Source organism: Astatotilapia calliptera, chromosome 1 (assembly GCF_964374335.1).
Source record: "Astatotilapia calliptera chromosome 1, fAstCal68.1, whole genome shotgun sequence".
Taxonomy (NCBI): Eukaryota; Metazoa; Chordata; class Actinopteri; order Cichliformes; family Cichlidae; genus Astatotilapia; species Astatotilapia calliptera.
This window is the reverse complement of record NC_137422.1, coordinates 12,979,877-12,996,359: the sequence shown is the minus strand read 5'-3', so window position 1 is coordinate 12,996,359 and position 16,483 is coordinate 12,979,877. Positions and strand designations below refer to the sequence as shown.

At 39.6% G+C, this 16,483-nt stretch overlaps 1 protein-coding gene across 5 annotated transcripts in view; it reads left to right on the top strand.

Moving 5' to 3' along the window:
• The first annotated feature begins 843 nt into the window (after positions 1-843).
• Positions 844-16,483, top strand: part of map2k5 (mitogen-activated protein kinase kinase 5) — a 56,482-nt gene continuing 40,842 nt past the window's right edge. For all 5 annotated transcript variants that reach the window (XM_026163240.2, XM_026163258.2, XM_026163249.2 and 2 more), the window contains exons 1-8: positions 844-1,289; positions 1,462-1,510; positions 2,320-2,387; positions 9,144-9,213; positions 9,977-10,017; positions 11,308-11,375; positions 11,483-11,531; positions 13,031-13,095. In XM_026163240.2, coding sequence (XP_026019025.1) covers positions 1,191-1,289; positions 1,462-1,510; positions 2,320-2,387; positions 9,144-9,213; positions 9,977-10,017; positions 11,308-11,375; positions 11,483-11,531; positions 13,031-13,095 — 509 coding nt within the window. In that variant the 5' untranslated portion in view covers positions 844-1,190. The remainder of the gene's footprint in view (positions 1,290-1,461; positions 1,511-2,319; positions 2,388-9,143; positions 9,214-9,976; positions 10,018-11,307; positions 11,376-11,482; positions 11,532-13,030; positions 13,096-16,483) is intronic.

Genomic DNA, 16,483 nt, shown 5'->3' with positions numbered 1-16,483 from the left:
GAAACCCAGCCTAGTGCAATGGCCGGCACAGCACACACACCACCACTGAAATTGTTTTCAACTGGCACATGTATTGTATAGCCAAATTTGAGCCATGGGGAGACAGAGCAGGCTTTAACAACTTCTTATCATTACACAGAACCCAGGTGAACAGACTTAGGTATCAGGTCTGTGGGTAGAGCAATGTAAATGAACAGGATAGAGACTTCACTTTACTCAGGGATCAATGTCTTTTTTCCATGAACTGCAATCAGAGCTGTTTATAGAGTGGACAGAGCAGCTGTTCACTCACAGGGCCGCGATCAACACAGGTTTTAAGAGCCCTTTTGTTTTACACTCAATTATATGCTAATGGCGAGCGCAGAGTGGAAACCTTTAAATACTAATGCTGTTTTAATGTCAAGTGAAAGAGGGAAAAAAAACACTTTTTAAAAAACTGTGGTGGTTTTCATCTCAACAGCAGTACATTTCCGTGTAAGTGAGGGCCATTTACGAAACATTTACAATTGTGATCTAAGGTCATGTTTTTAAAGGAATATTTATCCATAATACCTCAGAAATCTATTGTATTCTCAGTATTGTACTCAACTTATCAACCTTGATCTCAGGTCAGTGTTATCTACAGCAAAAGCGGTAATAATTCCTTTTCAGTGCAGAAACAAAAACTTTTTAAACCGTATGTATATTTCATTTTATAACATAGGAAAAAAAAACCCAAAATAAGATCCATAAGAATAGCAGCGTTCTCTCAAACTTCGCCTTTTAGAATTTGACAGATTGATATAGATAGTGCAAGTCTTTTATTTTGAAAAGGCAACGAGCGGATGTTGATTCGGAAGCGCTGTTGTAGCAGTTTCCTCAAAACTAGCTATACAGCTAAACACCTACGTTAGTACAGTGTAAACTTTGTCTCGTGGAGCAGTGGTGTACACGTTCACACTTCGGGATAAGCCTTTCATACGGTTATGACTTGACTGTGGTGTCGGCGGCGACCGACCTCAAAACCTTTTTGTTTTTTAAAAAGGCTCCGCATCACTTAAATCAAGAATCCGGACTGAGCAGGATGCTAGCATGTATCGTTAGCAAACTGCTGCAGGGAATTAGCTGGTTAGCTTCCACATCCAGTCAACTATTATGAGGCTGAAGCTTCCCTCTTATTGCTCTCACTTAGGTTAAATACTGACAGCGCAATGAACACCGAGGCGATAGTGATCCGAATAAAAACGCCGACAGGAGACATGGACTCGTCCGTGGACTGTCCGTCTCTTCTGAACTTCAATGACTTGCTCGTGAGTCTGCCTCATGCCAACTATCACTTTTCACTCACAGACACACTGCACAAGTCAAAAACACACGGACTGTTTCTGACTCAGCGTGTCGTAACCCTGCCTCATTAATATCTGTCAGTCTAATAACCATCCTTAGCTGTCTGGTCCTAATTCACCCTGTCAAACATTACAGGTCGCAATCAGAGATGTCATGCCTGAAGCCACTGTCACGGCCTTTGAATGTAAGTACCTGCTTTAGAGTTGAACTGCTGTAATGCTGCAAGAGGAAGCTTTGAATGACTGTGTTTACACACCAAAACAATAGCCCTGTAATGTAGGGACTTGTAATCATTTATCAGATTGGTCTGAAGGAGAGGAGATCTCATGCAGCTGTGTGAGAGTAAGAACCGATCCCTGCTGTCATGGGCTAGACTCTAGCCCTCTTGAACGGGCTTCATCTATCTGAGAGAGTAAAAAGCTTCACACATTTTCATTGTGTTAGCTTCTCTCTTCTCTGTTCCCTTTTTTTACTACTCGTGTTAACCTCTAGCATGCGTTTTATCCAGACATGCCATAGCTACTGTACTAACTGATTGATTGACAGGAACAGTTGAAGTTTCTCTCATTCAATCAAATTAAGATTTAGCCTCTTGGTATAGGCACCATTCAAGCCTGTTTACGGGTAGAGTGCAAAGAGTTTGATTGACATACAAACATAAATACTGCTTACTGAGTGCTTTTATACATTATATTTTATTGTATGATTTTGATTGTATGTTTTGGCTCCCCAAATTTTGCTATTGCATTAATACTTAATATGGAATGATATGCTTTTTTGTTTGCATGCCTTGATTCTATTAAATGTTTATTATACATAAAAGTGTTGTTTTACAGTGTCTTCTGTTTATATTTATTATACCACACTTGTTACTGCAAAAAAAAATCTGTTTTGAATTTTCTCTGTGATTTCCCCCCTTCCCCATTATTAGTATTTTATTTTTTACAGTTGTACTGTTTTTGTTTTTGTGTTGTTGTTTTTTGTTTTTTTTAGACGAAGATGAGGTGGGAGACAGAATCACAGTAAGAAGTGATGAAGAACTCAAAGCCATGTTGTCATATGTGAGTACATAAATGTTGCATGCAGTACTTTGACCAAGTCAGGCATAATATCCACAAATTGCGAAAGTCTTGAGCGACCCTTGCTTCCTCTTTATATTTTGTTTCCAACAAGCTGGACTTTGTAAGTCTTTAAAGTGCTCTTGAGCATAATTCTCTAGGCTATCTGAAGGTCAGGATATTGGCTGATTTTTTTATTTTTTTTAACTAGTTTTCAGTTCAGTCTTCCTACCTGACCATTTTAAGAGGACTGATGTTTGTTGTTTTGAGCTATTAGTCAAAAATCACATATCTCAGCAAGGTGTGTCAAGAAATCTGAAGAAACTAAACAAGTGGAGAACAAAAGAAGATGTGGTAGGCCTAAAAGTATTATTTACAGTAGATGAAAAGTACCTGAAAGTCCACAGAAAGTCATTAAGGCATGGGAAAGCGAGGGTCAGATTAACATGAAGAAAGGTAAAGCAAAAAAGAGACAGAGAATTTTTTTTAAAAGGGTGGGAAAAAAGACACAAAGGACAATAGGTCACCAACTGCTGCATCTGTAACAAAACGCATTCAGCAAATAAAAAGCACCTGATAGAGGATAGATACGCAAACGTACAGTCTTTCTGTGTGTATGAGTAATAACACTCATACACACAGAGTGTGATTGTGTGGTTTTCATGAAAGTTACTTGATTATGAGTTTGATAAACAACAACAACAGCCACTGGTAGCCAGAGGTGACAACCTAAATTACACAAGAAATGGACTGAAAATATGTGGCAACAGGTCTTATGGAGTGATGAAGCTAAATTTGTTTAAAGTTTGTTGAGTTTAGGTTAAAGGTAGAACAGTGAGTGTCTACAGCTATCTGTTAAACACTGTGAAGGCTCCGTCATGGTTTGGGGCTGCAGTTAAGCCTGTGGTGTTGGAGGTCTTGTCAAAGCTGATGGATTCTGAGTGCAGAAAAGTGTGGCCAGACTTTGATACACCATGCAATCTCATCTGGAAAGTGTGTGCCTGGCAACAGCTTTATTATTCAGCATGACAATGATCCTAAACACACTGCCACTGCGCAGAAAAACACACAATTGAACACAGTCAGTCATGGATTGGCCTCCCCAGAGCCCAGACGTCTGTAGCTTTTCAGCTCACAGCCCGACACACACCAACACAACAGCACAGATAGTACAGACGTTAAGGCGGCGAGGCGCGATTGCGGGTGCCGCTCAGGTGCAGCGTCGCTGCAGACCACGCCCCGCCACACACATTAACCAGGTAAAATACATATTTAGGCAGAATTTTGCAAATATCTATTTTTCATTTTTCAGCAGCGTAGTGCTTTTTTTTTCCAATTATTATTTTTTTAAAAGTCAGGTCAAGGCTCCAAAAGCCCAAAGGTGATTTAAGGGCGGCGGCTCACAACAGTTTTTCTTTGCTACATGGGTCATTTTAGTTCAGCTGGGTGTCTTTCCTTTTGTTATATTTCTTTAAGAGTTCAAAATGTGTTAATTACATGAATAAAATGTAATTTTCTCTGTAGCACTTCATGGATTTAAGCAACACCTTAGTTGTTTACACAAAGCATAAAGGTAAAAAAAAACAATATATACAGTGTTATCTTCATTTTAGATGTCAAAAAGTACTTGCAGCTCCAGTGTTTTCTTTTGCATGGAAATTGCGTCCAAATGTCTTTTTGGGTGTTAAAGGTTGCTGACCCCTGGTGTAAGAGAATTCACACTGTTTAAGAATAAATATGGTCACACCAAATATTGAATTTCAGACTTGTTAGAATTATACAAGCTCTATACATATGCTGTATTTCTAAGTATGTCTGCACATGTGTCAATAAATCACTGCACCTATTTCCTAATTTCCTAGCAAAATATAAAGAAATGAGGGGTTGATCAAGGCTTTTGCACAGCACTGTACATGCCAGGGTTATGTTTTCCAGTTATGCTGCTGCATTGTAGCATTCTTACTGTGTGCCGATTCCTCATTGGAAAGTAGTTCTGACAGAAACTGTTCACATTCAATCCTTTGTGCAGTTTAGATGACATGGCCAAGAGCATGTCTGAACTACATTTGAGCATTTTGAAAGGTCCTCCTCCTTTATGTGTTCTGCACTATTTTGGTTAATTTTTTTTGTGCAGCTTTTTAGAGCCATTTAAGTGTCTGGGGTTTTGTATATTGTATCGTTTGGAAAGCTTTTGAGGCACGTCAAATTGACATGACACAGTAACAAGGACGTTGTTCAGATTTTCTGTATTTTTTAAGTGCTTTGCTCAGCGCCATAATAAAGCCACTCACCTCTCTTTTTATTAAGCAAAACCTTAGACCCAGTCAATCCTCAACAATCCTGAACTCTCAGTTTGAGTGTTTACCTTTCTAGCTCGCATGGACTTAAGGTGTAAATAAGTCATTTTAAGAATGGTTTGAAAAAACCTTTAGTATTAAATATGCTACACCAAAGTTTTTAATGTTAAATTAAAAGGCGTTCTTCGATAGCCACCAAAGCCTTGGTTGAATTCAAAATGACCTCATCAATCTGGTGAGTTACATCAAATACTATAAAATACTTGGCCTAGAACGAGAAGCACAATTCTTCAGGTAGCAAAACATGAGACGGCAAGATGCTGATTTGATGGCAATCTCCACTGACGTAGTTATTTATAATATAACATGAAGAAATTGAAGCCATATAGCCTCATCTAGCAGTTAACCTATGGCAATATTCAGCAGCACACATGCAGACACGTCCCACATCCCCTTCAGCTCCCTCAAATACTGCAGTATATTTTCATATTCGACCATACTTACTGTTCATGCCGCGGACAGTAAGAGTAATGGCGTGTAATGGGTTTTCTGTATGAAGTACACTGTAAACTAAATGAACTGTCAATTTTTATTATTTATTATTCAGTACTTAAAGTTTTGCCTCATTAAAGAGCAGCCCCCCTGGGCTGCAGAGTTGTTCAAAATCTACTTTCATCTGTGGATGTCTTTTACCCCCCATCAGCTCACAATGATGCTACTAGAGCCACAGGCACAATTTACACTCCCTGCTTCTTTTTTTTTTTGTCCATTTTTGTCATGCATTCACTTGTGGTTGCTTTTTAATCATTAAGTAGCATAGGGTAGCAGGGTGATTAAGCAAAAAGAGACAGATGTTGTGCCAAGAAGTGTTGTTAGACAGACGTGGAAAAGGCTTTGACCTAAGCAAGTTTTGTTTTCCACAGATCCAGCGGATGTTGTTCTGTGCACTGTCCTGTTAAAGCTGGAGTAATGGTTGAGAAAGGGGCAGTGTTTACAGTGGGACAAATTATGATTTGATCTCCTGCTGAATTTGTACGTTTGCTCACTTACAGTGAAATCAACAGTCTCTAATTTTTATGGCAGTTTAATTTTAATGGAGAGAGACCAAAATTCAACCAAAATCCAGAAAAAAAATCCTGTTGCATAAAACTTCTAAACTGATTTGCATGTCATTGAATGAAAAAACCATTTGATCTCCAAGCAAAACAGGACTTAGTACTTGGTAGAAAAACCCTTGTTGGAGAGTAGAGCAGTAAGAGGTTTCTTGTAGCTGGTCTTCAGGTTTGCACACATCTCAGGAGGGACTTTTGCCCACTCCTCTTTACAGAAACTCTCTAAATCCTGTAGGTTTCTTGGCTGCCTCCTGGCAACTCAAAACTTCAGCTCGCTCCACAGATTTTCTGTAGGACTGAGGTGTGAAGATTGACGAGGTCACTCCATGACCATAATGTGGTTCTTCTTTAGCCACTCATGTGTTGCCTTGGTGGTCATCGTCATGCTGGAAGACCCATCCAGCACCCACTACCCATCTTCAGTTTTCAGGGAAGTAGATTCTCGTCCAGGAGTTTAAGGGTGCATGCCCCCATCCGTTGTCATCTTGATGCGATGAAGTTGTCTTTTACCCTTAACAAAAAAACAGCCCCAAGACATAATGTTTCCACCGTGCTTGACATTGGGGATGTCGTTCTTTGGGTCATACCCAACATTTCTCTTTCTTCAGACACGGTAGGTCGATGCCAAAGAGCTCAATTTTGGTTTCCACAAAATTCCACAGCAGCTTCAGACTTCCATGATGCTGACCAACGTTGACTTGATGGTCATTTTTTATATTTCTTTCATTATATGTCTGTGTGTGCACACAGCCAGTCTGTAGGAGGTGTAATTCTGGCTGGGTTGAAGGGGATTAAATACTTTTTTGTAATAATTCTGTCTTGCTCCATTAAAACCACGAACTTGCATTAACATTAGAGACTCTTAATTTCTATGTAAATTTTGGTTGTTTCTATTTTGATGTCAGCCCAAGAAGTCATACGTCTGTGATTTCAACAAAAAAGAAAAGTTGTCATTTATCATGGGCTAAATGTTTAGTTGTATGTTACATGGAAAATATCGCAATTAATTACAGAACCGTGCAGACTTGTTTTACTTGTTAGATAAAATTAGGCCGACACTGTGGTTTGTTTTTATTGCATTTTTATTTGTCTGAAAAAATGCATGTCCAAAAACCTTGAGTTCCTTGTAATTTGTTGCAGATGAAATGAAAATGAAATGAAAAAATTGATATTTTGTTAAAGAAACATTGAAACGTGTATTGTTTTTGCTGGCAGTTACACTTTTTGTCTTTATTCTGACATGCCTTAGGTGTATATAAATTTATGACTGACCCCTGCCTCTTTCTACAGCGCCCAATAGAAATATTAAGTATCCACAACAGTGCACAGCTTTTCCCACAGATTTCAGACCCCATTTGTTCAGTGAATTTTTGGCAAACAAATCTCGGAGCCTCATAATGGCTTTCTACTCATGGGACTGCCAGCTGTACAAAAAGCTGCTGATCACCTGGAAATACTGGGCTCACTAGACTATAATTTACGCTAGCCGTGTACTTTGAATGTTTTATGCAAGTGTTATGCATTTCAGCTCTGGATTGCATTTGTATTTAGGGTTTTTTTTTCCCTGTTGTTTGCTGCCTTTTGGCCTCCGTGGAGACTAGTGGGTTTTTGCTTGAGTGTTATTAATTCCAGGTGAGCAGACAGCCATTATATGAAATTAATAGGAATTAAGGGAAGCAGCATGTTAGGTGAAATGTGGGATAATTCAGTTTCTTCACGGTTGCTTTGTGTGTGTCTGTGTGTGTGCGTTTGGGAGGGTGTGTATATTTTTATTAGGAAATGTATAATCAGGCTTTTAAATACGCTGTCAGTGCACGATGTTTGCTTTCTTTCTTTCTTCTTCTTTTTTTTTTTTGTCTTGTTCAAGATCTTTGCTTTAACATTGCCCTGCGAAAAATTCACGCTCGTGATTACTGAGCAAAATTAATGCTCAAATTCAGCACTTAATTAACATCAGTCTACAGAGGGCATTTATTGTGAGAAGTATCCCCCAGCACTAAGAACATTGATTGCTACATGCTCCTGCGAGACCCGCTAGACTTCCAGGCATTTCTAATCATTGTTCGACACCTTGAAAGACAGACGCCCCCTGTTCAAAGTTAAAGACCAGCCTATGTCAGGTGCTTAAAAAAAACAAAAAAACATGTGACCTCATCCCTTCCTCACTCAGCTCCCCCTGGAGGTAGTGGCGCTAATTCCACCATTCCCATTTGCTCTTGGTCTGCTAATGATGATGAGACTCACACTTTCTCTCTCTTGCACTCTGGCTTGTCCCTTAAGGCTGAGCGATGGTATTTGGGATCGGACACTGTTTAGTTATTGGCCAACAATGGAGAATGTCTTTTAATAACACACCTACTACAGATTAGGTGGTAATTGCAGCCTTAATCAATAAGCTAGCTGAGCGGAAAATTAAAGGTACGTGAAGCCCGAACACCCCCAAGTCCCCCCCCCCCAACACACACACACACAAACACACACACACACACCATGTTTTTTTGCTATTAAGACCCATTGTTCAGATGCGGCCTATTGAGAATGCTGGAGGGCGAAAGCAGAGGGCTAGGAGCGAGGAGGGGATCTGACAGTGATAAATAGGCCTTTTAATAACAGCTGTGCCACATGGGTAGCCATTCTGATCCATTCCAATCCAAGCCGTGCCCATCGTCCTCCCTCCTGCCTCCTCAGTGAAAGAGCATTTACATTTTGCTGCGATCACTCAGTACTAGTTTGTAAATGAATTACAATAAACTTGTGTATGTGTGCACAATATAAAGACATCGTCTCAAACTCAACCCCTGCAAAAGCAGAAGACATCAACAAAACGCACATAAGTAAACACACACACACACTCTCTCTCTCCCATGCTCACACACACTTGCGGTTTAACAGATGGTTTGGTTAACTGAAACATCAATTATTGCATTGCCTTGGCAAGCAACCGAGAGGCTCCAGAGTGCGTGCATGCACGTGTTAGTCCTGTAGGATATGAGTGTTTGGTGAGCTGTTGACCTGGAGGAGAAAAGGGTTAATGCTACACTCCTTCAGAACAAGCCCACAGGGCATTGGTCCTCGTCTGCAACAGATTTCCGCACAGCATGCTCACGTTTTTTTTACAAAAGACTGTGGATTAATTCTGGTGGCAGTTAAATAAACATTTTGTGTGTGTGTAATACTCTAAAATTAGGCCATGTAGTGTAGGGTCAGATCTTCAAATTTAAGGTTTTTCTACCTCTGTCGTGTGCTGATAACATTCTTGTACAGATATTATCTGTGAACTTAAATGCATGTAAAGTCATTTCAATTTAGTGTCACACTCGACTGTTTGTCATTTGCTTTTCCCCTTTTAGTACTGCAACACAATGAATGAACAACGCATGAATGGACTGCTGCCGGACCCTCTGCAGATTTTTCCAAGAGGTACAAAAGTGAGATGTTCTATTTTTATCACGGGCTAGGCGATGCTAACGGCTGCTTTGTAATTAACGTGGTGACAATTAATCACCAGCACCATTTAAATATATAAAAATATTCACACTTTATTTGTAAACGCCTATTTTACTAAAATTAGTGTACATGACCTGCGCTGTTTTCACAAAAATGTGAGCATTTGGTGAGTAGGAGTAACAGTGGAGCCTCTGGATAACATTAAAATTCAGCGGCTGGCTTTGTTGTTGGATGTCATTCATAAATCTACATTTCTTTTGCTCCAAGGGCATTCAAAGTGCATGCTTGTGTTCAGCTCAGGCTAAGCCTTGCCTGCATCTCTGGCATTGTGCAGTTTCTGTTCCTAAACTGGTTTTCATAATGAGGGCCTTTTCATAACATAGTTTTTCTATATTTTCAGCTAGTTTTCACAACGCTCAAAGACATACATGATCTCTAACAGGCCCTAGGGGAGATGTGATGAAACATTTTATTGTCTCCCTTTAGCTCTCTGGCTCACTCTGTTTCTCTCTCTATCTGCCCCTCTTTCCTCTAACGCTGTGATTGTTTTCTTTCTACCTAACTACCAACCAACCATCTCAAGAGACCAACAGCTCAATCACTCTCTTGTCCACAACTAATTTTTTAGTAACTCTCATTTCATCATTTTTTTCCTTCATGAAGAACTGATTCCTTTTCACCACATTTGTAAATGGCCCAGTGATGTGTTCTACAATCTAGTCAATTACTGTTTCAGCCGGCAAGACTCCAGGGATCCGGAACATACATGGCCTGAAGGTACCTATCTCAATAATTGTTTCGGCTGCCTTACACAGAGAATGAGGGGAGGGTGAGAAGTTGAGTCAAATGGATTGATAATGCTGTGTTCCACTTATTGAAATGTCAATTGAAGTCAAGGCTCTCCTTCTCTTTCACTCATTGTCTTGCTCCCCTCGACTATGTTTATGCATTAGCATATCTGGCTGCGGCTGTAGCAGGGCCTGTCTCTCTGCTTTTCCATCCGTCTCTCTGTATTCTTGATTCTCATGCTGCGATAGTCATTTAAGAACAAGGTGTTATCTCCCCTCCAGAGTATTATGATCCTCTCATTCCCTATGATAGAAAGAGTGTCAGCGTTGGTTAGAGAAAAAACTAAATCGGGCAATAAGAAGATGTCATTGTTCAACCATGAAATTGTCATTACAAGCCCCCAAATGGCCTCTCGCAGACCTTCCCATTTTATGTTAGGCATATGTTGCTATTGAAACTCACTGCTAATTACCATGGGTTAAATGACTTGACACCTCCTCCATCTCTCCAGATGATCCATATTATATCCATCTGCATTTCAATGATAAAATCCCCCCCCCCACACACACACACACTCACAAATACTACTTTATGTATCCTCTGAGGAGCTTTGAGAAGTGCTACTGAACCGAGTCAGTTTTTTTTTTTTTTAAAGGTCAAGAGTCTGTTTTGAGAATACGATGTTCTTTCCAGAAAACCTTTAGTCTTTTGCTAATCTTTCCCTGCTTTTCTCCAGCTTTAATACAAAAGTAATTGGCCGAGGGAAGCCCTGTGTGCCTTTTTAAATGAGGTTTTCTTGGGCACTAATTAAAGAGACATTCCCTGTGCTTTAGTGGACCCAACGCATTGGCCTTTTGATCTCAATTAATATGCTATTTTTAGTATCTCCTTTAAAGGGTCTTGTCTCTCCTTTTGTGTTCATATCTAGGTTGAGCCTGGAGGTCTTTGGAGTAAACATAGATGCAGATGAATAGATGTAAAGAAAAAGTCTCCCACGAGGCACGAAAATGGGAATGTCTTAAGTTTTCGTCTGGACTCTCCCAGCTGATTTTTGCTGTCTTTCTTCCTGTGCTTTTATGCAAATAAAAATTTTCTTCTTCTTCATTTGGCTCTTTTTTTTTTTCTTTTTTTTTTAAACAGTCAATTGACTTCACAAGCTGAAACGAGAGGCTTGTGTTTTATTGTCCATGTGACCATGTGCTGTTTTTTTTTTGTGTGTGTGTGTGTGTGTGTGTGTGTTTTTTTTACATTCTTATGCCTGTCTTTGCACACCTTCAGGTTAATACAAGGCCTAATCCAGCAAATGACTGCAGTCACGCTGTCCCAGACTCTATAGCTAACAACAGGTGAGCTTTCTGGGGCACAAGGATCATGTTACACTACCTGGAATAAACAACTAAACCTCTGGTTGGTAAATGTGGTGAAGTCTGATATACTGTTTTCTGTCCTCCAGCTTAAAAAAGTCATCTGCAGAGCTGAAGAGGATCTTGACAAATGGCCAGGTTAGTGTGTGCTTTGGGGTTTCTGTACGATTCCAGCCTGTAATCTTACTGCTGTTGCTCTGAGACCTACTGAGGGGCTGTGGGCATGTCATACAGGGTGTGTATTTGGATGTTGTCTCGTCACGCTGACTGCACCCAATATATAGACTTGCTCTCTCCTTTCTCACTCACACGCACTCTGACTCTGTAACTAGTGTATGCATTCAGACACAGTGGCTATCATGTAGGAAGAAAATTAGACATACAGCCTTCCTGGTTTCTACCTGATTGTTGGGGTTTCACTGTATTACTGTGGGGTCTTTATCTTAAAATATACAGTGCCTTGAGGTGACAGTTGTTGTGATTTGGCACTGCATGAATAAAATTGGAATTGAAACCATCATTTCTCTTTACCTCCATCTTCTCACCTTGCTATCACATTAGTTGTGGTTAAATTAGGGAGGGTCCATTATCACGTGTTGTGTGCAGGCATGTTTACATGTTTACTGCACAGCCTGACCCTTATCAGTACTCATCCACAGTCTAAATATCAAAATAAAGGAACTTTTTAAACTAATGTATTGTTAGTCTGCAGCCTCAGTGAACATCACACACACTGAGGTCATGTTGAACGGAGGCAATAATTAGAAATTAAAAATATTCACTTTATTTTGTTAATTAAAAAATTATACACGCAAATAAAAGTACTTTTAAAAATAATGACAAATAAAAAAAATGTATTTTTGGCACAAATTTTAAGTTGTGTAGTTACCAAAACGTGTAGTGGATTTATTTTGCTTTTATATTTTTATTTTGCATTATTAAGGGACATATTTTAATATTGAATAGTGATGTTTTGAGTAATTTTCACCCTAAAATCTTAGACCAGGACAAACGTTACATAATGAACTGTAAAATGTATTTATGAATTGAATACATGATGGCTGTCTTACATAAAAGTATGCTGATATTATACAAAACAACAACATACAACTCTTACTTTTTTTTCATGGATTTATTCTGCCTTCTTCAATGCTTAGTTGATATTTATATTTACATAAGCTTTGCCTCAATCAATTATTTTATCGTCCTGGTTGGAAAAATCTACAAAATGTACAAGAGGAGGAAGCTACATGATCACACCCTGACTTAAAAAAATGAATAAATTATGAAATGATTGAAAACAACTCATCATTAAATCCTACAACATTCAGCGTCCCACTCGCCCAAACACAGTATTGTTTCTTTGTTTTAAATTGGACAGCAAAACCTTGTATTGATCTCTTCTCCTCCTTCTCTTATTTTGTTTTTCACTCCTTACGTCGCTGAACTTGGACTGACCTGAATTCTTGTCTTGTTTATAGCCTTCAATTACAGTGCAGTCCCATCTCCCTCACGTGCTCACATCTCTGTCTCTCTGCCAGTTTAGTTACACATGTAATTCAGCGGTTGTATTGCTTCTCATGTTATAACATCCACTTACAATCAGTGTAATCCTGGGTGTGTTTCCTTCTCTGCAGATAAATGCCCAAGATATCCACTATCAGGAGCAACTTGGCCATGGAAATGGAGGCACAGTTTACAAGTAAGTGTTTGTTGGCTCTCACGATGAGGCACCAGCATTGCAAGGCCAAAGCACTGTAATGGATAGTGACACTGAAGAGATTATGGTGCATTCAGTAAGCCTGAAAAAACTGTACCTGGCAGATATTCAACAAGAGTGGGTACTTTTAGATTGAGTGTGACTTCTATCATTTTTCTGTCCACTTTTTCTAACAAAATAGGACTCAAAACTGCATTTTGTGTGAAGGGGTTTCATTCCTCACAGCACTCTTTCTGTTCAATTGTGTCTCCATCTATCACTCACTGTTTGGTGGGGCATCTGTCAGGCTGATTTTCATCTGTACCTTCATTTTTTTTTTTTTATTCTGGGTTGAAGGTTGCAAACATATATGATATCGATTTGGGGCTGTAAGGTATGACAGCTATTGACTTAATTGGCCTATAGTAAAGCACATAACCTACCACCAAGAAGACTTCCATCCTTTCTGGCTAGACAAATGTATGACTAACCTGATAACGTTGTGACAAGGTTGGCATTTGTGTCGCTCCTTCTATCTTTCTTTCCCCTACCTTGTGCTTTCTCTTTCCCATCAATCCTCAGCTATTGAGCTGTTTTATTGAGATTGAAGTATTGATCACTGCTCAGACTAACCTTGGCTTGACGGAGTGCTCTGCTTCTGATAGTCCAACAAATCCAAACGTCTATCTTTTTTATTTCTTCATCCTTTTCTTTCCAAACACCTTTTACTCTTTTATGATTTTTGAGGTTTTTTTTTTTAATATATATATTTTTATAGCTGCAGTTTCTTATAGTTGTCATAGAATAAGATTGTTCATCAGTTTGGCACCAGAAGTGGTTACACTGCACAGGGGGAAGGCCAATACTGCAAACCCAACAACTTTTCAGTCAATTTAGCCCAGCAAAAAATCTATATGCAATGCTGCTGAACTTTCTAAGGTTGAAAGGAGACGATTTTGAAAAAACAAAACAAGTAATGTTTGTTATTTGTGTTCTATTTATGTGTTTATCTAATTTTAATTTGGCTTTTATTAGTATTTAATGAACATGCTTTAATTATTTGACAGATACTTTTGCAGGTCAGAATCATTTAGACAAGCAAAGGAAACCAAGTGTACTGAAAAATGTGCATGTTGACCGCTCACTCTCATGCCATCTTTACTATGTGTGATGCTAATTCCATTTAGCAAATTTTGTGACATAGAAATGAGGCGATGCTGTGCCCTCTTCAGGACCTGCTGTTCATTCCAGCTTATATTGGGCCTATCACTTGTGAAGAGCACTACGATAAGCTCCCCACCTTTTAACCTCTTAGCCCATTTATGACCTAGAGCCATTTAGACTCAATTGGATGTTACCAACATCTCAGCTCTCCATAGCCACATACTGACCTAACCATCCATCAATGTCAGCCTTTGTTTTTTATTACACACTCTTTCAGAAGTCCATCTTGTCCGCCACTCCTACTGACTCTACGCCTTATAAATACAATAACAAGGACACACAGGCTGTACTTGTGACTCGTGGCGGTGCAATTAAAAGAAGCACATTTGCCTGGCTGTGGTGACATCTACTTAGACATCCACGGCTGCTCCTTTAGTGTCTCAGCCCATTTTCTCCATTGATTTTATTTTTCCTTTATATTGATCATTGCGTTTCAAATGGCTGTGCTTCACTGGTTGATTGCTCTTAGATTTTCTAGTTGTCTGAAGAGCCAGAGGCATTGTGTTTCCATATATGTGTCTTTTTTTTCAATTTTTTGTTTCCTTTATTAAATTTGGTCCAATATATGAATTTGTGCAGTGATGGGTAAGAACTAGAGCCTTAACAGGTATACATTTTGGGGATGGATAACTTCACCCATAAATGCTCAAGCCTTCTCTGAGTGAAACTGTTTCCAGCTATGCTGCAGTGTTTGGTGTGATACATGGATGTCCCACTCTAAACACTTGATCTGCATTTTTACCAAACTTGAGAACAGTGTTGGTCAAATAAAGCTATTTAAACCTATTTTCTGCATATTCCAGCATATAAAATAAAAGGCGGAGGTTTGCCCTGGTGCAGGTGTGTCGCAGCGGACAGTGGAAGGATCCAGCAGTTTCTCTGTGAATTTCACATTTCCGTGGCAGCGTACTCGGTGCTTGCTCGGACGTTTAGGGGGTTTTTCGTTGTAAAAAGAAGTTTTCTTCCCACACAGTGAGCAGCGGACGCTAATGTTTTTGTCACTTTTTACGGAATCAAACTCAAAGTAACGTCAGTATTTCCTCGCTTTAAACGCTGCACGGTCATATGCTCTCCCGCACTCGTTATATTATCCATTGTTGATCTGTTGCCACGAACGTCGCACTCGCTTACGTCACTGTCACGAGACACTCTTGCAAAAAAAATCACGGTTTTAGTAACGCCCTAACGCAGCGTGCTTACGGGAAAGTAACGATAATCGAATTGCCTTTTTTTGCAATAGTAATCTCTTCCTTTACTCGTTACTTGAAAAAAGTAATTGGATTACGCGTTACTGCCCATCTCTGCTTGAGAATAAATAGCACCTTTTGCACCAATCTTAATGTTGAGGATGTTGATCCAAAGACCAAATGGCAGTATCCATTGGAGGAGTCAACAGTGGCTCATAAAGTGTGCTCAACACTCTTTTTAAGCATTCAAGGTGAGGATCAGACTGTTGGTCGTGCTATAACTTCCTGAATCATCTAAATCGGATAATTTCCCGCATTTGACCTCAACTTTAGTGCCTGCAATCATACCCGGACCTACTGCACATTAAAAGCACAGGCGTACTTTTTGACTATACCAATACATTTCTCACTCATCGCCTAACCTTCCTTCAGGTTTAGCTTCCTATCATCACATCCTCTGTCCTAAAATCAAATTCAACTTAATGGGTTGCCTGCGTACTTTGTGCATGTGCTCAGCCCAGGACTTCTATGGAGCAATGTACAAGGCTGATTTTGAAGTGGTGAATATAATTTAGATGAGTTATGGTTTTTGATATTTGTATATGAAGACCTGTTAAGCTAACTTGGGTCTCATTAATGCACATCTATATCTGTTTCATCCACAAGAGGCCTGTTCACAAAAATATTGAGCGTTTTTCATACAGTGGTAAAGAAACCTTTAAACGCTTTTTATTTGAACTCTGGATTTCTGCTCATAATGTTTTGGATTATTAGGGAGCCTTTTATGTCTCTGTGTTTGGGTTTCTGTCAGTCTGTGGCACTTGGGTGACCGGTGAAAGCAGTATCAGGTGAGGGAGTCAGGGAGAGAGAAAGGCAGCTCGTCGTCCATGTGGCAGTGTAAGCATAGCACGTTAGCCCTGATCCAGGAGGCCGATCTCTAACCCACGGCCCCAACTTCAGAGACATAGAGAGAGGCCCTA